Source organism: Cupressus sempervirens, chromosome 8 (assembly GCF_028749045.1).
Source record: "Cupressus sempervirens isolate cs-2001-9-10 chromosome 8, ASM2874904v1, whole genome shotgun sequence".
NCBI lineage: Eukaryota > Viridiplantae > Streptophyta > Pinopsida > Cupressales > Cupressaceae > Cupressus > Cupressus sempervirens.
Window position 1 is genome coordinate 196,099,818 of NC_143125.1, and position 16,670 is coordinate 196,116,487.

At 33.6% G+C, this 16,670-nt stretch overlaps 1 protein-coding gene across 1 annotated transcript; it reads left to right on the forward strand.

Annotated features, from left to right (window-relative positions):
- Positions 1-5,853: 5,853 nt before the first annotated feature.
- On the forward strand, positions 5,854-7,609 carry LOC149542193 (galactinol synthase 1-like). Its single transcript, XM_089797215.1, has 3 exons — positions 5,854-6,337; positions 6,464-6,919; positions 7,224-7,609. Exons 1-3 carry the CDS (start codon positions 6,008-6,010, stop codon positions 7,461-7,463), a joined length of 1,026 nt encoding a protein of 341 aa, XP_089653341.1. The 5' UTR covers positions 5,854-6,007; the 3' UTR covers positions 7,464-7,609.
- The last annotated feature ends 9,061 nt before the right edge of the window (positions 7,610-16,670 follow it).

The following is a 16,670-nucleotide window of genomic DNA, read 5'->3' on the forward strand; positions in this document are numbered from 1 at the left end:
AATAATTCATTTAGGTGATTTCATCAAGATGATTTTTAGGTTGTTGAGAATATCAAATTCTTTAATCTTTCTTTGTCATAAATAGACACACACACACACACACACACACACACACACACACACACAGATAGATAGATACATACACATAGATAGATATGTGTGTGTGTGTATACATACATACATACATACATACATCATAAATATGTATATAGATATACATTATATATGTATATATACACATACATACATATATACATATAAATATATGCATACATACATACATATATGCATATATACATACATATATACATATATGTATATATATATGCATATACATATATGTATATATATACATATACCTACATACACATGCATGCATGTACACACACACACACACACACACACACACACACACACACACACACACATATACATATAAATATACTTACATACATATATACATATATACATACATACATACATACATACACACATACATATGACAAATGCAATAACACAAGTTATTCATGCTAATAGCATCATTATAGATAATGTGAATGCTTAGCAAGAACAATATGATGAATTGGAGTGGTTTTAGAACTTCCTTAAAATGAAAAGAATAGCTCAATTATTGACACAACCCAAAAAAATATATTCTAGACCGCTAAGAAAAGAAAAAGATTGGCTAATTAGACCGAGGATGTGAAACTAATTTCTAGTCCCCATGAGAAAGCTATGATTGTATTTCACATAAGTATTAAATATTTTTATTTAGAAAATATAGACAAAAGTTTATTTCTAATTAAAATGAAAGACACATTATTTATTTATTATACTTTAGTAATCATATTTTTATTTTTTTTTCTTATTGTTTGGAATTAAACATTTGATGAATAGTTCAATAGGCTCAACCATGCACATTCTTAGATACTTATTTTCAGTGTAATAAAAGTGTGAAAACATAACAAATACTATTGATCAATCATATATACATATATGAACATTTACATATTTTTAAATTTATTTCTCTTGTCTATCATAATAACACTTATGTGTTGAAAACACACACATTATTTTAAACATGAATACACACATAGGAACACCATGCATATTGGGTTATGGTCTAATAAACTTGTAAGATCATTCATCTAATTGTATGTGTGAGTACACATGCATGCACACATGCGTGTGTGTTAGATATCTACTAAACTGACCATTGCCAATATGCTAACCTCCTTTACATACACCACATTTTTCTCCTTTAATTCTTGCCACCACTTACAACACTTGAGTTTTTATTCTAGTAGGTTCAACTAATAAAACATAATTGTGAAACAATTCTAGTAGGTTCAACTCATAAAACATAATCATGAATCAATTATGTATCAAATAATATAAATTCATTTACTATTTGACCATTCATAATTGTCTAACCATAATATAGACTAAAATTAATCCATAACAGATAATGCATATTCACCATGTATCAATAAGCATAATCACAAACCATATTTTCTACATAAGTTCATAATCCATTGTTTGAGGACCTAAGCCCCACTAACAAGCAACACAATATAGAGTAACCCTCCTTGAAACTTTTATGGTCTTGCTTTCATTAGGCATGCACTCAATTACTGCATATCTCATTGGAAATACTTGGGATAAAAATGACCCTCCTTAAGAAGGAGAATGACCATCAAATATACATGTCCCCCTCTTCCAATAGGTGGTTCTCTAATTAATAGAAATAAAACATATTGTGGTTGCTTCAAAAGTTCGGTATCAACTTTGTTGAAATAACAATAATGATTCTATTAATGTCTCAACAAGAATAAGTCGCAAATTAGAGGATATCTATGCTCCCACAATAGTCTCCTCTCATTTCTAGCTTCCTTTAGAAGAAGGAACCTCTTAATAACTCCTAGAATTATCTCCATTTCCAACATATTTGATGTGCCATTTTATCGCCTTGCTTGTCATGCATGATATAATTTTGTATTAGAAATCTATTTTATTGAGTGTTTTTCTCTTTCCCAATTATAAGTATATTATTTTTGCCAAGTAATTATTTTCTTCATTTGAAATATTATATATATAGTAATATTTTCTTAAAAAATTAGTTGAAAAGATAAATATTTTACTATCTAGTAGAAAAAGGGAAGGAATGGAGAACTCGGGTTAATGATCACCTACTTTTTAAAGATTACACATCTAGAAGGAAGAATCCCCTAATAGGCTCAAGAGGTGATTCAAGCACTAAATGGGGAATTGAAATAAAAATGGTAATAAAGACAAAAATAGAAATTAGGAAAGTTTTTACTGACACACCAAATGCCAGAAGTATATGTAATAAATGTTTTGAGATCTTGACACCATAACTTCCCTAGATGCCAAAGTTGATCTATTTTTTAAGAAAATAGGTTATTCATGTCAACATATACTTGGGTATAGGTTGGTTGTGCTGATCTATACCTAAGTTTTGTGCCAAAAACTTTCAAAATCACTCAAACTATTCCCAATTTACCTAGAAAAGATTTGATATCTATGTAGCCTATTCCCGCGCATAGAAAAATGGGGAAAAAGGTTGGATAAATGGAGTTTTCCTTAGTCAAACCTCCATTTGGAAGTTAATCTTGAAGTTAAATTGAAATTTCATAAAAGAAGGTATGTTAAAAGGTAAATGTTAGATTCACCTAGCATAGACCCCCATGGATGAATGTAGAAATCACTCATGTGTATGAATATGCTTGAATGTCCTTGATATCAAGAAATTGACCTTGATTTGTATAAAAAGAAATAGGGATGTCACCACAAACGCATGAATCTATGAACATCACTTCTATATCTTCAATTTATACATGCTTGATAATTGCTTGCAATGAAGGGGAGATGATTTGAATGGATGGAAGGATCTTCTTTCTTGATTAAAAATTCCTCTACTTGGCCATCATAAGCAAGAAACTTGCTTCAATGGAGAAGATCACCTTGGGATGAAATCAAATAAGTTAGAGAAACTAGATTTAAGATGATTGCCTTCAAATCTTGAATTGAATTGCTTAGTTGCACTTGATTGCAAACTTGTAGATCATGAAAGTATAATAATAGATGTCAAATTGAGGATAGATAAGGTGATTTTATACTTCATCCATCATTTTGGTATTCAAAATTGATCTAGTCCAACCACTAGAACTTTCCTTCATTAACACCTTGACATAGGGCTCTAGGATAAATTTTGGCACAAATCCAAGGTTATAGGTTGGTTGTGTGGACTTATACCTCAGATTTTAGTCTAAAATTTGAATGGGGGTTCTAGATGGTAGAGAAGAAGCAAGAAAATAGGAATCGAGCTACCAAGATCAAGCTTGATAGACATCGTATCTCAAAATCACCAAAGTTGAGTCTAATAAAACATCATTTATGATTGTCAACTTTTCAATACAATATATTTACTAATTTAATATAAATTTTTAATTGATGAATCTCACTCATAAAATTATTAATATATATTTATCTCAACAAAGTGAACTTCTATTAACTAGCAAGAGTCTACAACACAACAATAACTTGTGAGCTTCTCATGTGGGAGGTCTTGGGTTTGAATTTGCTTAACACAAAAAAATTAAAATTATAATAAATAGCAATAATTAATCTAGGCTTCGACCATTTACTAATAAAAAAACAAAAAACTTCTACTATTAATATAAAACCAAACTAAATGAATCCAAAATTCAGATTTAATTTATTGATAAAGCATACAAATCATTCTAAATTTTCATACACAACCATCAATAAAAAAAGAAAATAAGATCTTTAAAATTTTAAGTTTTTTAAAAGAAAAAAATTGAACTATTCTTTGGCATATCTGGTTGGAGAGAAACCAACGAATCTTTTAGGTTGTCCAGATTGGAGTCATGCATCTTTGGTAGAAGATTTCCCACTCCCTTAGGAAACTATTCAAGGTAAGTGTAAGTTAGATGGAGGTATGGATCTTGGTGATCTTGTTGCTTGTAGTCGCCTTAACTTTCATTTTCAGGACGAGTTCTCTGGGGCTGCAGGTCAATGGTATCATCATGTTCCAAACCATCCTAGATGTTAGGGGAAGCGTTGGGTGAATCGTGTGGGTCATTGGTTGCCTCCTCCACTTGTAGTTCTTAAACTCAACATTGATGGTTCTGCTCAGGGAAGTCCAAGTCTTGCTAGCATTGGGGGTGTGGCTTGATGCAGCTATGGAGAAGTTCAATTTCTTTTCTTAGTGCATAAGGGTTAGCATACTAACAATCTCATGGAGGCCCTAGCCATTTAATATGCTGTGGAGCGATGTTTTTTGAGGGGATGGCACAAGCTTATCTGTGAATTTGACTCTCATGTGGTGGTGAATTTGCTTACTTCATAGTTGCTTGAGGATGTTAGTTGGCAATTGGCTTTGGTTGTTAATCAAATTCTTTTCTTTTGTACTTCTCTAGAGTTTGTTAGTTTTAATTGCATTCCTTGATAATGTACAAAGCTGTTGATTGTTTGGCCAAATGGGCTTCTGATCATGTTCATGATTGAAATATTGTAGATAGGGGGCAACAACCCTTGTATCTGTCTTGTGAGCTAGATGACATTGTTGCTTAGGATATAACTCCCTATTGAGCTCTCCTTTTTGTTTCTCCGTCTTAATAAATATTTATCCCTTTTTTAGTAGAAATACAAGAACATCCACCCTATGTGACATGCTAATGTGACAACATTGACATGCATATATCAATTGTACAAATGCCAATTTTTTTTACATTTTGTAACTCATTTTACTCTTTTCCTAATCATTCTCAACTTTATTCAAATATTATTCTTTAATCAAATGACCTTGTTATCCATGATTGTGGGCCATTTTAGAGAAAGATTGCGTATAATTTAATATGGCAAGATGCTTTTCCTAATTTTAATATGACAAGTTGCCCCATTTTTTTCCTTTTCTTTTTGTTTCTTGATTGCGATGGTCCAATGCATCTAGAAATCATTTAAATTTTCTACAATAGTAAGAATTGAAACTAAACACCAAAGACAATCACATTTGGTGATGATGGCCGTCATAATTCTGGCAACTATGACTCCTCTTTCTTTACGCTATGTCATTAGGGAGGGTGCTCTACAAAAACGCTAGACTATCTATAATCAATTAAAAGATAAATTTATGTTTCTTCCAATGTTAATCTCATTATTAAATTATCATTATAAGATTTCATCTCCCAAATCATGTATCTTTACACATCTGATTTATTCAATAGTAAAAATTTCCATTTTCTTTGAACCCATCCATAGCCCCACCAATAAAAAATATCTACAAAAATTAATTGTAGAAAATTAACGCACTCCGGTATTCTGACCAAGGCAGGAAAAGGCGGTATTTTATTATTATTTTAATTTACTAAAAGCAACATGCATACTTTTTATAATTTGAATGTTTACATGTGTAATAGCAAAAGTAAGAAAGATCAAGAAGAATATGCGACACGTGTCATCACCAAAATGACTGCTAAATATCTATAAAACGTGAGCCACAAATTAAAAATTGGGCACGCAGTCGAAGGAAACTCTCCATCATCAATACCAACCGTCGATTTCGGAGTGCTGTAAACGGATTAATCTTGGCCGCTGGTTGTCGGCAGAAGAAGCTTCTAGTTGGTCATAAAAAAATTAATTTTCGCAGGAATTCACGAAGAACGGCCATTAAAATACGCAGAGAAGCTTCTCGGATATTTAGAGGAAGAGTCTAGAGCCCGAAATTTCATTACGTTCAATTTCGTTTCATTTGAGCGTAATTTCACTGAAATGTCTCTATATATACACCACAACCAGCACGTTTGAAGTAACGAAGATCAGAGATTCTGAGACAGTGTAGACGCCTCGCTGAATCTTCTTTACACAGAAATAGGTTGCTAAGTTTCTTCATACCAGTTTAGATTTCAGAATTTTAATCAGCTTCTAGAGATATTTTCCCTAAACCAGTAGAATCCTGTAGAAAATGGCCCCTGAGGTTCCACCCGAGGTTTTTGGAGAAAAAGCTATGACCATTAGCGGTGGATATTCTAAAAGAGCGTACGTGACTTTTCTAGCAGGGAGTGGAGATTATGTGAAAGGTGTGGTTGGGCTGATGAAAGGCCTGCGCAAAGTAGGCAGCGTTTATCCTTTAATTGTTGCCGTCCTGCCAGATGTACCTGCTGAGCACAGAAGATTGCTCAGTAATCAGGGCTGTATTATCAGAGAGATCGAGCCTATTTATCCTCCGGAGAATCAAATCCAGTTCGCCATGGCTTATTATGTCCTCAATTACTCCAAGCTTCGGATTTGGGAGGTAAATTCATCAATTTATGCTTGTTTCTTGTCGTTTCAGATTTTCTTTATTTTGTAGGGTTTCGCTTCGGATGAAATATCTGTACATTTACCTAAAACATTTCCTTGCCTCTTGTGGGAGGTGCAGTTCGAAGAATACAGCAAGATGATCTATCTTGATGCTGATATTCAAGTTTATGATAACATTGATCACCTATTTGACCTTCCGGACGGCCATTTCTATGCCGTTATGGATTGTTTCTGTGAGAAGACATGGAGTCATACTCCTCAGTATAAGATTGGCTATTGCCAGCAGTGCCCTGAGAAGGTCCAGTGGCCTTCTGAATTAGGAAAGCCCCCTGCTCTGTATTTTAATGCTGGCATGTTCGTATTTGAGCCGAGTAAATTAACCTACGACACCCTGCTAGAAACCCTGAAAATTACCCCTCCTACGCCGTTTGCAGAGCAGGATTTCTTGAACATGTTTTTCCAGAAGATTTACAAGCCAATTCCCCTGATTTATAACCTCGTCTTGGCTATGTTATGGCGCCATCCGGAAAATGTGGAGCTGGATAAAGTAAAAGTCGTCCATTATTGCGCAGCCGTAAGTATCTTCATCCTTTCAATACATGAAATTTCTGCACTACATAATCTTTCTTTACAGTATTTGTGATGGGGTCAGATTTATAGATCATATATTCCAGGATCTGTGATATAATCTCTATAGTATTTGTAATAGCGTCAGATCTATAGATCATATATTTCTGATCTGTGATATAATCTTTACAGTATTATTAACATTTCGGATCAGGATCTAAGTTTCACAACTTCTTTTTCAAATTCAGGTCCTGTATATACTTGTATTTCTGTGTATGTTCTTACCCGAATGTTGATTCATGGCCGTGCAGGGATCGAAGCCGTGGAGATACACAGGCAAAGAGGAGAACATGCAGAGGGAAGACATAAAGATCCTCGTCAACAAGTGGTGGGAGATTTACAACGATCCGTCATTGGACTTCAGCCGATCGGATGTGATTCCAAATGCGCAAACTCTGACTGGTTTGCAACAAGTGACAGAGAACTCCTTGTTGGCTGCTATTGCCCCAATCGCCCCACTTGCTCTAAGATCTTTACCGCCTGCTGCGTAAATATCAGATGTTTCTTTCTGTACGGGGATGGAAATGCTGTATGTCCGTATTGCTCGCTCCATTTGTACTCTAAAAACCAACATTTTGGAATATATAAATCTCTACAATTCGCCTTTCTGTGCCGCCGAGTCGGCGCTGACTACCAATACACGATTATATTTGTGTCGACTTCTGAAACCTAACTAAATATAAGCGTGTTTAATTACTAGATGATAATTGCACCATTTTAAAAACGAAATTTACTTAAAAGAAGGAACATTCTGTATGTAGTCGTGAATTTCAATAGCATGCGGTTATTACACTGTTTTTAAAGAAATTTGATGAAAAATTGTTCTGTTTTTAATATTACTATAGTTCATCACATCGTTAATAGAACATTTGACAGCAAAGATACTACCGATTAGTAATTCTAGGTTAGATATGAAGTTGCATAAAAGTTAAAACGACTGGTAATAAGAACAAAATTTTCGGTACATATCCCAGCAGAAATAAAACTAACCATGAAAACATGTGTAAACGTAGAGAACTCGAAGTTTCAGCGTGATTTTAAATCAAATATAAACAATTAAAAAGAAAGTTTTGATTTATTTTTTCTGAATGCTTCTCGTCGAAGCCATAAACCATTTTCATAGCATATTGATATTAATTATCTTTTTATAAAGAATCATAATAAAAAGTTATATCTGTGGTTCAGGTTCATTGTTTTTAAGGATCAGATTGGATTGGGAAGACAATTGACAACAACAGATGCAAATGTCAAAGTTAATTGACAACAACAGATGCAATGTCAAAGTTATGGACAATTAAAGGTAGAATGATAGATAGTTGAAGAGAATTTAAAAAAATAAAAAAATAATATTATAATAAATATATAAATAACAATAGAAATTGTATTATATTGAATTGCAAAGTTAGTTATGAATAATAGATAGTTGAATAGAATTTTAAAAATATTAATAATAATAATATTATAATAAATATATAAATAACAATAGAAATTGTATTATATTGATTCTACCAATTTAGTTGTTGAAATATTTGATTTAAAAAATGAATTGTTGATTATTTAATTCAAACTTTCAAAATATCTAAATGAGTTTGAGGGGTAGTATTAGTTAAGTATTAGTTTTACAATTTGTAAAATTGTATTAAAAAAATTAGAACAAAATTGTAAAATAGTAGCTAGTAAAATATAGTTAAAAAAAAATTAGAACAAAATTGTAAAATAGTAGCTAGTAAAATATAGTTTAAACTTAAAAGAAATAACATTTTACAAATAACAAGAATAAACATCAATAAAAACTAATTAATATATTTAAAATAAGAAATATAAAACATTGAATTATATATTTAGAAAAATAGATACTATAATCAAGATTAATTAGATATTTATTTGTGAGGTGGAAGACAAAAATGATTTTTTTTGTGAAAAGTTAATCTACAAACGTGGAAAGGTGAAGTTGTAATTAGTGGACTCATTAATGCATGATAGATTTGTTAGAAAATATTTGTATTTTTTTTACAAATGACAAAATCAAGGAAGTAAAACAAGATTACATTATATAGTTTTTACATTTAAATTACTTGTCTTGATTTTTTTTTAGGAATCTTGTTGGGGAAAGTTTGCAAATTGAAATCATTTTTTAGTGAGTTTTTCAAATAATTGTGTTGTTTTCTTTCTTTCTTTTTTAATTTTTTCAAAGCTTTTCAAAATGTAAGAAATGGTATTTAAGAATTGAAGTTTTTCAAATTACAGTTAAGAATTATTTCTAATATAAAGTTTAAAATTATTTATTCTTAGGTTGTTAACAATTTCAATTGTTCTTATTTTGATTAATTTGTTATGGTCTACTAATTTTCTTACAATAATATGGTCTATATATAGATGGATATGATAAAGAATAAGGTGTATATAGATGGATAGGGCAAATAATAAGTAAATTAAATCATAAGTTAATCATGTAATGTATAAATTCTTGTTCTTATAGATAGATGGAGTAAATAACAAAACCTATCAAAATCCATATATGTAGACGAGGCAAAGAGCATTTAAACTAAGCACAAGATATTTGTCTCTTTCACTATTGTTTTAGATCATTTGTTCAACAAATTTAATATAATAGAAAGAGCAGTGCTCATTGATTTGACTTGTAATAGTTAATACTTTGAGTTGTTTAACAATAATGAACAATATACAACAATTGAGATGGGCAGGAGAGGGAGTGGGAAAGGGAGCAGGCATGTCTATTTGAAAGCTAGGGTTTTTGGTAGCACTAGGGGCATTGTAGGGGTGCCTTAGCTTGGTAAGGAAGAGTATAGAGAAGATGTTGATAAGGATGCAACTAACTATAGGGAAGGTCTTTTTTTCTATCTTGCCGAGATTTGTCTTTGTTTTGCTTGGACATTGTTCAGATTTCTCTAGCTAAGGTACTTGGACTCTTTGCAGGGAGTTTGGGGCCCTTATCTCCTTTGGATTTGGTGGTCTTTGAGTCTCCTTGCTTTATGGGTTCTAATATGGATATATGGGTCTTATGGTTTCATTTTCATTGGATGGTGAGGTGCAACTTGGTGTGAGGTTTTCCCCATTTGCGTGGGTGCCATGTTGGTTGTGGACAACATAACAAGGGAAGGATTTGCAATGGATGAACACCTACTTCCTCTTCTGGTTGATCTGATGGTGATATTGGCGATGGGTTTCTCCTAGATGTCACTATTTTTGCTTGCAAAATGGGCAATGGAGGGATTAGTGACATTTTCATGTTCTTGATCCATGGCTCTCTGTTTGCTTGGTTCACCTGGTCTTTTCTTGGCTTTTTTATTAAGTATGAAGGATCTTATATTTTCCTTTACTTTTGTTGGGAGTTGTATTTTTTATTGATTTTTTATGGTGCATTATGAGTAATGGTTTGGCAGGGGTTGTCACTTCCCCCTCCCTATGTTGGATGTTTTATTGGGCTATTGTCCTTGGGACAACCTTCGAATGTAGAAGCAGATATTGCTTGGTGGCCATGTGTTTCACGAGCACACAGTTTCAGGGTTTTTCAGTTGCCCTAGAACATTTGGTGGAGAAAATCTTTGATTGGGGGTCTTATTTGTTGGGTATCTCATTTGAGCCTTTCTCCAGGTATGATAAGTTTCTCAACATTTTGGTGTGTTTGGGTATTGGATATTCTTGTGCCTCTGTACCTACTACTCAAGTTTGGTTTCTCCATTTAATGGGTCATTGGTTCCTTATCGGGAGGGCTCTCTAGAGTTCTCTAGTTATGAGAAATGTGTAACTATATAGGTGGTGGGCTTGGATATTTTTGTTCACTTCTTCTTGCATAGTTTTTATGGAGATGAAGCTTTCTCCTATTAAGGTGGAGAGTAGGCGTGAGATTTTGGAAGTGGAGGAGACTCCTATTGAGGGGGAGATTTTTAGGGCTACCACATGTGGAGGGGTTGGGGGATGGTGGTATCACTACCTTAGCCATGGTAGTTTGATATTTCTTCCCTCTATTTCTATTGAGGTGGATCTCTTTTACTATTGAGGTGGAAAAGGAGACTACAGTGGGTTGGAAGATCTTTAAGAGTGTTGACCTAAACAAAAGGTCTAGATTGTTATGGATCTTTGTTTCTAAAAAGAAGAATGCATAGGCAATTTTCTTCTTGAGTTTGGTTATCAGATCTTATGGTGATGAAAGTGTCTTTTTGGATTTTGTCTTCCTATGATTGGGCGTATGTTGGAAGTTTTAAAGGACTAACCTGAGTCCTTTGTTATTGTTTTTGGTTAAAGTTTACAACATTTAAATGGACTTGTCCCAGGTTGACCTTTGTTAATATTGACATTGGTTTTAGTTGCTTTTAGACCTTTGTCTTTGATAGAGGTAGGTCTAGATGCAACTCTTTGATGATTAGGTTTATGGATGTCTGGCACTAGGTATTGTTATTATTGTTTAATAGTGCCTAATGTTTGCTAGTGTACTAGGGGTCAACACTCTCTCGCGACTTTTTTTAATATAAAACAATAATGAACAATGGAAACAAATCCACATGAAGTCGAAATAAATGAATAACATATATCCAACACACATTGCTAAAAGATGTCGACGCAGTCCAATCACAATGAACTAATGTTTTCTTTTGCCCCCCTCTATTTATTTTTCCTTCATATGGCTGCAACATTTTCTAAAGTTTTTGCATTATGATTAAAAAAAATTGATTTTAAAGTGAAAATTCTAAAATTCTGATTGGTGAAGGGCATTTTAGCTGGGATTTTTGTGGTTTTCAAAAAAATAATATTCAAGATAAAAAAAACTATTCAACATTAATGTCCATTCATAGCATGTCAGGAAGGAAGTCGATGGTGAAAAGGATATAGTGAATGCATTTGCAGCAAGCACACCAACCTTAAGAGCAATTAAAATTGGGCATTTTGGTTGAGTTTTCACATTACGATAGAGTTGAAGTGAAAGACACAAGGTATGTATTTCATTTCCTGCTCTATTGTATTCCCTTTTCCAGATAAAATTTATCCATCCATGCCAGTGTCAGAGAAGTAGTGTTGCTATACTAGTCTTGTGAATGTTTGTGAGCAAATGACATTGTAGGACATCATATCTATTTGTTAGTTTTGTCAACAAAGAGTAACCAAGACTATATTTTTTAGGTAAAACAAAAAAATAATAATCATTTTTAATTAGGGCATTTGAAGTACATGAGAAGCAGTCTTTCATAGTGCACAATGTAGGAAAAGCAGTTTCTCTAACTAGTGCACAATGTAGGAAAAGTAGTTTCAAATGAGTGAACCATGAAACAAAAAGTTCACTTCAAGCTGTATAAATAGCCATGCCCTTATCGTTAGTAATCTATCCTGATGTGGCACATGCCCTAGATTTAAGGCAAGTCAAGTAAATTCCTAATAAACTAGAGGTTCTAAATCACCAAGGGTTTTCACATTGCATGGGTCACCTACGCTTGTTATAAATGAAACCCTTCTTACAATTGAATGAGGTTTTGGGATGAGTGATTTATGTGTGATTTTCTAGACATGAGGTCTATCCTTGCCCGTTGCTTATTGTCAATATTATACTCATGTTGCGTGAGATAATATCTATTTGCAGCTTTATCTAGCCTCATTTGATTTAATAAGGAGCCCATCATTTCAACATGAGATGAAGAAACCAAGAGCAATTGACAATGACACATGTTTGGCATTTATTTCATGGCTTTATTGTTCAAGATAAAGACACTCAGCTTTGGTTTAGATATATTTTTTAGTTATTGAATTCGAAACCCCCACAATGTCGAGCTCACTTGTCTGAGTGAAAGCTGATGTTTGCAATATATATTGTCTTAAGTGAATTTTTCCTAGCTATAATCTAGATTTGCAAATTTTTGGTACTGCCCATTTTTAGTTTTTAGCTATAGTAGCTCACCTTGTTCTATTACTATTTTTTTTTTCCCTTTCTTCCTTTGTAAATTTTTTTGTGAGACAGTTGCGATATGGTTTTAAATGTCCATTTCAGACTTGGTACATTTGAACCATGTAACAGTAGGAAGTGCCTTAAATATGGAAATTTTCCATTCAACTTCTTAATATTTCTTTCATTGAACACATGGACTACAACTGACATGTCTTGGACCTTATAATTATGTTCTCTTTGGCTCAAATACATTTTTTAGATTTTTCAAAAATCAGCCATACATGTTATCTACTTTTTGTATGCGATACAATGCTGGTGGATTGGTTTATATATAACTAGTAATTAACTACCATATATTTATGTTCTCTTCAGCTTAGATACACTTTTTCATATTTTTCGAAAATCAACCATACATGCTATGCAGTTTTTCTATAGGATAAAGTTGTTAAGCCTTTAGATAGTTTTGACATTTGAGTGTCAACACACTTAATCATTTTTTGTATTAAAGCCGAATACATAATATATGTCGAGCCATAGTGTGTGTTGAGTTAGTATTTCAACAGGTGTCGAGTAACCTTAGGTGCCGAGCAGTATATAAGTACCGAGTCATGGTTGATGCCGAGCAAGCCAGAATGCAGTATATGCCAAGTGAGCCAGAATCATGTATGTGCTGAGCGAGACAAAGTGTAACAGGTGCTAAACAATCTAGGATAGTATGTGCCGAGCACCAGCAGTCTAGTATGTGCCGAGTAACACAAAGTCAACATATGAGTTTGTGCCCCTAGAAACTCAAATGTAAACCATTTTTGGAGCCGACATAGAGAGATTTCAAAAATGAAAAAGGATAAGGATGAATCATTTACATTCCCTATGTGATCTGCATTTAGCAAATCAGAAAAAAGGAGAAGGCATGCAACCAATCAGAAAAATGCAAGGTATGAGCGAGAATTTGAGATTCAATGTGGATCGTAGATCCATACCTAATCCTAAGTCTTCACAATCTTTAAAAGGAGGTCAAAAAATCCATTTAAAAAAAAGAGAGAATAGTGTATGGGGAGATTATAGCAAAATTTTAGAGTGAAGAAGGAAATACTTAGAGGAACAGAGCAATAGTTTCATATCTAGTTGACTAGAAGAAAACATAGGACACATACAAAGATCAGATAAAGCAAGGATCAGAATAGGAAGAGCAGATCTAGTACCTGAACCCAACAATTGAGGATTGCACTCTATCAGGTCAAACATTCTAATACTTTCTCACCATTGTATTAGATGTTAAAATCCTATATTGATAGGTTAGCTTAACAACTAGGTAGGAAAACCTTTGGAGAAGGTGATGAAAAACCTATGTATTAGGTGGGTTAAACAACCTATTGTAAATCCTTTAACAGGGTGAAACTTCATGTAAAGTGTTTATAAATCCTCTAAACAGGTCACTATTGACACAGTGTAAAGCCTTTAATAGGGCAGGCCTTTCACAGGGGAGACTAGTAGAAGTGGTTGAACATATTGCTGTAGTAATTTTTGTGGGTGTCATCCCCACCCCAGTTTTACCTTCTTATTCTTGGAGGGTTTCTGGGTTATCAAATCTCTTGTGTCATGTGTTGATGCATGCTTTCATTTCATGTTTGTTTATATGTTTACATGCATATAGTTTACTTTCAATTATGAGATTAATGAAGGTTTAAAATAATAAAAATTAGTTGCTTCTGATTCACCCCCCCTCTCAGAATTACTTTTCCCATTTGAACATTCCAATAATTGGTATCAGAGAATTGGTTCTCACAAGGAGAAGCCTAACAACTTGGAGAAAAAGATCAGAAGATAGAAGTCTTCAAACTTGGGAAGATTATTGACAATTAGGTGATTGATGTGCAATTATCTCTACATAAAGTAGAAAAGCCAGAGAGGAACTAAGAAACTCTTTAAAAAGAAGAAAGGAGATAGCCATAGTTGAAAATGACATACACTACAAGGAGATTGACACCGCACAAGTGTTTGCCAATGGAGACTCTAAGGAATTTGATGCAGCAATAGCAGAATTGATGGAGAAAAATAGAGCTCAAGCAAAAGAGATAAGATCTCTTAAAATGGATCAAGAATCACAAGCCATAATGTTATGTGAAATAACTAAACTAAAGAAGAGAGCAATTGAGGATAGAGCCATGCTTGAAGATGACAAGAGAAATCTCACCAATAGATTGGAAAAGAAGACAATTGAGTTTGAAAAGATCTCAAACATGTAGTTAGACACCTTAAGTCAAATGGTGAATGCTCATCATGAGCTAAACATGAAAAACATTGAGATTTCCACCTTGAACATGCAGAGTGAACAATTGCAAAGTGAATTAAAGAGAGAAAAGGAGATAGCAGAAAGCTACAACAAACCAAATAAGGCTATTAGATACTTTGAACAACTACTGAAATCACCAAGGGATAGTAATGATACTTCAGGACTTGGTTACACCAGCACTGAACAAGGAGAAACATTTAAGAATGCAGTAGAAATGAACAACAAAGGTAAGAGCACTAAACCCACTTGTCATTTTTGTAATAAAAAAGGGCACACTACTAATGTTTGTAGGAGTAGAAAGACCAATCATTAGGACACATCCAAAAACAAAGGTTATTGTCATGAGTGTAACATGCAAGGACACTCAGCACAAGACTACAGAATCAAAATCATGAGGACACCAAGATTTGAAGGTCATTGCTACAACTACAAAAAGTATGGACATAGAGATTTTGAGTGCAGATCAAAGCCTATGTGGACAACCAATCAGCTTGCAAGGAGAAACAACTATGCACACTACTATAATTGGGATTACAACACCAGGCAAAGTTGTCACTACTGTCAAGAATATGGTCATGTCCCTCAAAACTGCATAAAAAAACACTTCAAGGGAAATTACAGCAGATGATTAGGCCAAACCACATGTTTTAGTTTCTTGAAGACATGACATGTCAGCAAGAACTGTCCAACAAAGGCTAAAGCACCCAAGTCAGAAGTCAACAAGGGTAAAGAAAAAGTTGATGTGGAACACATCAAGACATAAATGAAAAAGACATGGCAAAGAAGAGATGGATAAAGTACATCCAATGGAGGGATCACTTCACCCAAGAGGTCAAGTGATCACACTTCATCCAATTAAGCACAAGACAGGTACATGGGACTGATATATGTAAAGATATATCATACATCAGCCCAAAAGAACAAAGAAGTGCTGCCAAGAAGAAATCTGCATAAGAAAAGATGTCAACTTAAAAATTAAAATTTTATAGAAGATGCCGAGCTACCCTTGGATATCGAGTGAAAATCCAATATATGCCGAGTTGGAAAGTCTGGTTGATGCCGAATGAGATATGTTAGTGGAAGCCGAGTAAATAAATCACAATGGGAGCTGAGTTATACTAAATCCTTCAAGTGGCGAGTGTACAACTGTAAGCATTATGCAATAAATGCTAGATTTTGAACCTAATAAAGTTGAAAATCACTCATTTTCAAGCCATTCGAACACAAAGAGAAGGCGAGAAGAGCAAAGAAGTGACCACCTAGTGATTTAGCAATGATTTGCATTGATCCCAACAACAATTCAACTCAAACTCTTCGATTCAAAGGTATTTCATCAAGTGCTGAGCTACGTAGTATTTGAAAGTTTATTTAATATTAAACCCTAGTTCAATCAAGATGACATCTAGGCATAAAACCACAAAGGGAAAGGATGATCATGAGATTCAACTTGTTAGCAATGAGATTAAATGGCTTGAATTTAGGCCAATACCTGAAGTTGCCTATAAAAAT